At 37.2% G+C, this 7,673-nt stretch overlaps 1 protein-coding gene across 1 annotated transcript; it reads right to left on the bottom strand.

Moving 5' to 3' along the window:
- Positions 1–1,401: 1,401 nt before the first annotated feature.
- On the bottom strand, positions 1,402–7,117 carry LOC132886073 (trypsin-like). Its single transcript, XM_060920624.1, has 6 exons — positions 7,078–7,117; positions 6,562–6,718; positions 2,567–2,665; positions 2,259–2,419; positions 1,750–1,886; positions 1,402–1,554 (listed from the first exon to the last, which is right to left on the bottom strand). The coding sequence occupies exons 1-6, from the start codon at positions 7,115–7,117 to the stop codon at positions 1,402–1,404; spliced, it is 747 nt and encodes a 248-aa protein (XP_060776607.1).
- Between the last annotated feature and the right edge of the window lie 556 nt (positions 7,118–7,673).

Here is a 7,673-nt window from a genome sequence, read left to right as displayed (position 1 = left end):
CCAACTCATAGGAAAAATCCTTCTTTACTAGCATGTAAGGATCTATCCCACTGAGTGGTTTCTATGTCCACCTCTTTAGAGTGTACTTCTTGGTTTTAATAACTTGTTTGCTTGCTGAACACAAACATGGCAATAAGTTCTTGTGTTAACGGACCAGACTCCACTTTTTGGATCATTAATCCCTTTTGACTGAGAATACCCTGCATACATGGTTTTATGTTGGCTTCTGGTACATCCATACAGTTTTAAATACAATACCTACAATTTAAAAAAATTGTTTTTATTGCATTTATTTAATTCCCGGACTCCCATATGTAACAGGGAGTGATGCTGCATCCGATTAATACACTTCACAGTAGATTATTAGATTCTAATAGAATAGATGAGCCAAAATAATTGGGGATCCTTTTAATGGGCCTCAACTTGTTACAAATATGAATAGGTGAGCCTCAAAGTAGAAAAAGTTGAGAACCCATGCCTTCGAGCATATTGCCCCAGCGGCGAGCTGTTGTACGCCTAAAGGTACAATAATGTAATTTATTTTCTGAGAGTGAACTGTATTTTACATGTTATATTAAAGTTCTGGCAACCACAGCTGTCAGTTATTTTTCAGTAAAGTTCACAGTTTTTGTTGTTATTTTTCCCCCACAGTGTACATAGAGCAATCAATCTATAACTGTAATTAGTCTTGATTTCATCAAATATACCACAAAATATTTCATAAAAAGCAGGAGAAACAAAAAAAGAACATTCTGCCTCATACTATCTGAAGTAGAAGCATATACATCCTGGCATGGATGACACAATATACAATTTGATATATTGAGGTTTTTATATTATGCAGTGTGCAAACTAAAAAAGACTATGTGTGTGTCACTAAATCTAAATGGGAATCTAAATAGAAACACTCAAATAGAAATGAATGCTTTTTGTGCATGGCAACCACACACAATAAACATCCACCTTCTCTCAAATAACAAAAACGCTGATAAAAAATATCAGCTATTCTGAATAAAAATGGCTAACAAGAGAGAGCCAAAGAGTATTCCACTTTCAACTGGTAAAATTTATTCTAGAAATATAACTATATGCATTTTTTTCTATATCCAGTTTGATAGCAATTGCTTACTGTACACGCATGTACTAAAGTCAGTTAGGAGTTAGATACGTGTTAAAAACTGAAGTCACTGTCACAGCAGGGGTGTTTTTATTCATGCATCCCAATTCTATCACATCACTTTTTCTGATGATTGAGTGGAAGCAGAACAGAAAAAAACCCCAGCAGCATAGCAGAGAATTCCCAAATTCATACAGGATGACACATGGGTGAAAAAGAGTAACAGCTGGACAATGAAATAAAGAGTGTGAGAACCAAAAGCAGTTGGAAAACAAAAACAATCTCTAAGGGTTTGCCGCCATGACGTCTTTGATCCAGTAGAGGAACTCACACACTTTGACATAGACACCGGGGTAGCCTGGTAGGGCACAGCCTTGACCCCAAGACACCAGTCCATGCACCTCTTCAAAGCACACCAGTGGACTGCCTGCATCTCTCTGCCAAAGACATCCAAGATCACATTCAATTTTATTCTCATTCAATCATGTGTAGATGTGAACAAATATGGCTTCAGTATTCTGATTCTAACGTGACATACAGTCGATCCATAAAGTAAATCGGTGTCTTGTGAAGTCTGACATCAGCTTAATGAAGGTGCATTTTTATACTGAAGAAAGACTGCAATTACGTACAGAGCAGGCATCCTTGCCACCCTCCTTTAACCCAGCACACAACATTCTGCGAGTCAGCATACCAGGATAAGACTTCTCACACTCCTGCTCACCCACAATTGGGATATCAGCACACTGAAGACGAAATGGCATAAATACTGTTGGGAGACAAAAGGGAAAATGCAGGCTGCTTGGTCATATGTACAGACACTATAAATTTCTTCCTAAAGACATGCACATAGAGTGGTCATCCCCACAATAAATTATCCCTTAACATAAGAGGCAATATTGCTAATTAATTAAAAATATATTTGAGGGAATAAAATGCACAATGTCTCTATTACATCCAGTATATCAATATTGGTGTTATACTCTTTCAAACCAGCTTACCGTATAATGGGATATGTGATTTTTTAAAGTATTTTTTTCCCCAGATATTGATTTGGAAAAAAAAAGGACATGTGATTTTAATATTATTTATCAAGTACTTCTAGCCACATTTAGAATTGTGTGAATGTGCATGATCTTACAGCTATCAGCATAGAGAGATCCCCAGCCAGCGACAGTACAGGTCAGTCCCTCATAGGGACAGCTAGTTGGCAGAGATATTGGCCGCACCGCATTAGTCACTTTCACTGGGTGGAACAGCTTAATTAGCATAATATCATAGTCCAGAGTCTTGTAGTCATAGCTAGTGACAAGACATGATAAGGGACAATTTTAGACATGTACTGTATCTGTTTCATTCTTATAATTTCTTTGTGATATATAACATAGTAATAACAAGTAGTAGATCTGACCAAGAATTTGTTGCTAAAGAAAAAAAAAAAACACTTGCTTGGGGTGCCAGATAATATTTTTTGTCTTCAGAAGCTGCTCAGTTCCCTCAAACACACGCACATCGTGATCTCCCAAAATGAGCTGCATGCTGTAGGGACTTTGGGGAAATGAGGATAAAGAAAAAGATGCATGTCAAATTCAGATCCTGGAGCCTCCATATGCAAGCAAATTACTTGAACACATAAAAATGACGACTACAAAAGTTTAAGTTTAAATCAACAACAGCAACAAACACCTGATAAAGGCCTTATGCATAACACAAATACACCTATTAAACCATTTAAGCAGTATGTGCAAGCTATTAAAATAGCCAAAACACTTGTTCAGCAATTATATTTTAAGAGCAAGCTATTGGCTCTGAAATTTTAGATAGCTCAGATAGTCTTTGTCATTCACAATAACTGCAGATAAGTCATGATAAGCCTAACAGTGACTCTATGAAAGACCTCAGAATAACCGTCAGTGATAGAGTTGACAGTGCCATGAGAAGAACACAGAGCCTCTAGGGCCCTGTCCACATGGCAACGGATTCAGGTGAATCCGATACAATTGTTTATTGTTTCGGCCTGTCGTCCACACGGCACCGGCGTTTTGGGTGCCCCACAACGCAATCTTTTGAGAACGGGTTCCAGAGTGGAAAGATCTGGCAACGTTGCCGTTGTGAAGTCGTCTGGAGGAGTAGAACGGATTTGTTTACGATGATGTCACAACCACATGACTGTGAGTGCTTCACGCCGGGTAGAAGTGTAACGAACTCGATGCGAGTTGTCAACAAATCCTATAACTTGGTTCATGAAACGCGCTTACAAAATATTTTCACTGTGAATATTTATTGTGTAATGGTGCAAAGAGAGAGAGAGAGAGAGAGAGAGTGTGAGAGTCAATCCCGCCAGCAAAAATAGGGAAAAAAAGGAGCGATCTCACCTCTTCAGATGTTGGTTTAAGTCCTACAATACATTCCTCAAAAAGGGCGTAGAAGAACAAATTAATCCATCAACGTGTAGCATTCAATTTATTCCGGACCATTAAAGACGCCGCCTTCCACGTAGAATCATACATCATCCTCGCCGCCATATTGGATGGGTCAAAGCGGAGAATAAAGATGCCTCATTCATATGCTGCGTTTAACTGTACCAACAGGTTTACCGTCCAAACGAGATCACATGGGATTACCTTTCACAGGTGAGACTGGAAAAATACTTTTCATTGTATTTGGTCATTATAATGTAATTTTACGAACAGATTTTTCTGACTTTGTGGCTAATATGAAGTCTCGCGCATAATAGTTTATGCGCATGCGTCCTTACTTCTTCTATTGTTCTGGTGTCTCCGAAGGGACCGTCTTACAGCGCCCCTAGAGGTGTGGCATGTGTATTGCATCGTTTTCAGCAAGCGTTGCGTTGCCATATGGACCTGATATTTTACTGATCGTTGCCCATGTGGACGCGATATTTTTTTAAATAACATCTCGTTGCTGTTGTCGTGTGGATGTAGCCTAGATGGCTATGAATCAGGGTGACTAATGTGCAGTTAAATGCTGCTGGGATACAGGCTGGCGTCTGATCAACCCCACCTGGGTCACCTGAGCGAGGGTGTCTGATGCTTGAAGATCTGATTACCTGAGGGAACCTCACCTCACTGATAATGCATTCCAGCACATCCTAGGATGTGTTTTCTCACAAAAACATATAATATATGGATGGCCAAGACTGTGTTAACAAAAAGAACTACCGTTGCATGTACACAATTATTCATCTGATTATTAACTCATTATACAGTCCTGTTCAAGGATAGTAATGCCCCTATTTACAGTGTTAAGTGAAATCATTTAACTTTTGCAGGATGTCCTGGAGCCTAATATATGAAGCACTCCAGGACTGACAGGCTCAGAAGGAGCTTCGTCCTCAGGCCATAAGGACGATAAACACTTATAAACCTATGTGCAAACATGAGCAATTTCAAGAAACAATTGAAAACCATCCTATTTAAAATAGCTTATGCTTCTTTGATTCTGACTTGTTGATTGAATTTTAATGATTTTTTAAAATTTATTTTTATTATGTCGTGATTTTAGACTTGAAGTACAATTATTGTTTGCATTTTTTTATTGTAAAGTGCTAGAGTGTACATATACTGTATAGCGCTATATAAATTTAAAAATGTAATAATGTAATGTAAGCCTGCACCTATTTTACACACTGCATCTTTTTGCAGCTCAACACCTTTACAATGTCAACTGTTTATACACTTGCAAATTGTTTATTTCTGTATGTGTGTAATTTTATTTTATATATATATATATATATATATATATATATATATATATATATATATATATATATATATATATATATACACACACACACACACACACACAGAGGTAAACAGTAACAAAGTACATTTACTTGAGTACTGTACTTAAGTACACTTTTTGAGTATCTGTACTTTACTTGAGTATTATTTTTTGGAAACTTATGACTTTAACTTCACTACATTTGAAAGACAAATATCATACTTTTTACTCCACTACATTTCTGTCAAGGTCCTCGTTACTCGTTACTATGAAGCAGCTTTGAAAGTGGATGTTTTTTTCTTTTCTTTCCTAAAACATGAGTGTTTTTTTTCGCAGGTGACACTGAGACAGTCTATCAGTAATCACTAGGGTCACGTCACATCCATAGACTGGATAAAATCAAGTTCAATGATTTCTCAGCAGTGTTATTTGAACACAATCAGTTGATGGCAAAATGGAAGGAGGCGGTTCTTCTGGGGAATGCATGCACCCATGGCCCATGAACCCATGTTTCAGTTTTCTGAAAGGATTAAAGATTCGTTTCATTTGAAATGTTTGCTTTGTTTGCTGAAAACGAATCACATCAGCCTACAAAAACTCGCCGTCCAACCTGCAGAAGCATATTGAGATCGGTACACATTTTATTCCAAGAGAAAGCTTGCAACGAAGTTGTCTGTGCTTTTAGAGCTAGCGGTAACATTGCAATAGCTATGCAGTCTGGTTTGTCAAATGACTTTCTATGGATTTGCCCGCCAAGTTGCCATCGCCTTGTCCACGGCTAACGTTTACACATAGCTAGTTAACTTGGACACTGAAGTTAGCATGTAAAATTGGAGTTACGCTAACATGAATAACTAACTTATCTGAAGTCCTTTCAGAAATATGTTTTAGCATAATCTTGCCAAATAAACAGAATGTAGAAATCGTTCTTTTCTAGTAACATTAGCTACCCAATATGATTTTGAGTTTGAAAAGCGTTTGCTAGCATGCCAGGTGGAGTTTCACTGACTAGCTAGCTTAACGTTAAACCACCATGATGGCACAGCATGCGTTCATTTTGTGAATTCACATTTCTGTCTTTGGTAACGGCATTAGGTTTTGTAAGCGTTGTGGCAATAATACAACGATGCGTTGACAGAAAATGTACTTTTAATACTTAAGTATTTTAAAAAGCAAGTACTTCAGTACTTTAACTTAAGTATAAATTTGACTGTATAACTTTCACTTGTATCGGAGTAACATTTGACCAGTGGGATCTGTACTTTGACTTACGTAATGAAGTTGGGTACTTTGTCCACCTCTGTGTGTATGTGTGTGTGTATATATATATATATATATATATATAGATAGATAGATAGATAGATAGATAGATAGATAGATAGATAGATAGATAGATAGATAGATAGATAGATAGATATTTACTTTGCTATTTGTGCAGCTTTTGCAGTTGTTGCAATGTAATTTCACTGCTGTTGTACATGTACAATTATGCATGTGACAAATGTCTTGAATTGTGAATCTTGAAATAAACAGAAGTTCTCAAGGCCATTTCTTTCTTCAGTTTCACACAGTTTGGGATTGTTATGTCAGAAAACAATGAGATGTACTGAAGTTATTTTGAACAAAATATACAGTTATCTCTTGTTTCAGAGGTGATTCAGTGGTAAAGAAATGATACTTTCCATTTGTGTAATACTTACTTGTACCAGCACTGGGCAGTAGAGAGCACCCACTGTTCATTGATGAGCACTCCTCCACAGAAGTGGTAGCCGTAGTGGAGAGACACCATCCATGGCTGTGAGTGAGGAGCACACTCAGAGCCTCCGACGATTCTTTCTTCACCCTTGGGTACTGCCGCTGCAATCACACCAAAGAAACACACACACACACACACACAATGAAGTTACACAATAGTTGAAATGCCTCCATGCCCATTGTCAAATCTTTGATATTATTTCTCTGATGGGTTTTCACAGCTCATTATCCTATCACAAGTTCTCTTTCTGACTTTTGACTGATACTACAGACACTATTCTTAATAGTAAAACACAAATGCACAGTTTAATTCTATTTACATCATAATAAAATGCATTACAGTGAAAGAAAAAGGGGGGAAATCATTTTCAAAATCATATGCTTAATAATGTTAAGCATACCAGTACTTCTAAATGTCTGTTAATAACACAACAGAAGAGGTAAAATGTTAATTTCTTTACCAGCAGCTCCTACTAGTGCCAGCAGAATGATCAAGATCATGTTGAGTGCTTCAGCAGCCAGAGTATCGCATAACTTCATATATATATCAGCTTTAGCCCAGACACACACACACACACACACACACACACACACATGGCTCAAAGCCACTGAAATTGTTCAATGGTTAACTTCTCTGAAGGTTTGACATGATAAGGGATTACTTTAAATAGCTACATGTAAGTAAAATATAAATGAATGTCCAAATGATCTTTTCTGATTTATAGCTTAAACCCATACAGGACCATAGGAACACTTGTGTCAACTTTAAGCGTCTTAAGTTTATTTCATGGATACCTTTAATACATATTCGAAGCTGCCCTATATTTAATGTCAGGTGCTGTGTGAAAACAACCACATGCTATAATGATCTTGACACTTCCAAAGAGCAATATATGATTGGGTTTGAAGAGCAAACAAGATTCAAGGACCCTGAAGCACTTTTCTTTTGTAAATAAAGATCAAGTTTCCATAAGAATGCTAAAATGAGAATGTGAAAGAACATGGTTTATCTAAGCTGCTATACCTCTCTCGAGCAAAGATATCCAAATCTGTTGAG

Source organism: Neoarius graeffei, chromosome 5 (genome assembly GCF_027579695.1).
Source record: "Neoarius graeffei isolate fNeoGra1 chromosome 5, fNeoGra1.pri, whole genome shotgun sequence".
Classification (NCBI taxonomy): domain Eukaryota; kingdom Metazoa; phylum Chordata; class Actinopteri; order Siluriformes; family Ariidae; genus Neoarius; species Neoarius graeffei.
Note: the sequence above shows the minus strand (reverse complement) of the source record. Positions and strands in the feature narration are given on the sequence as shown.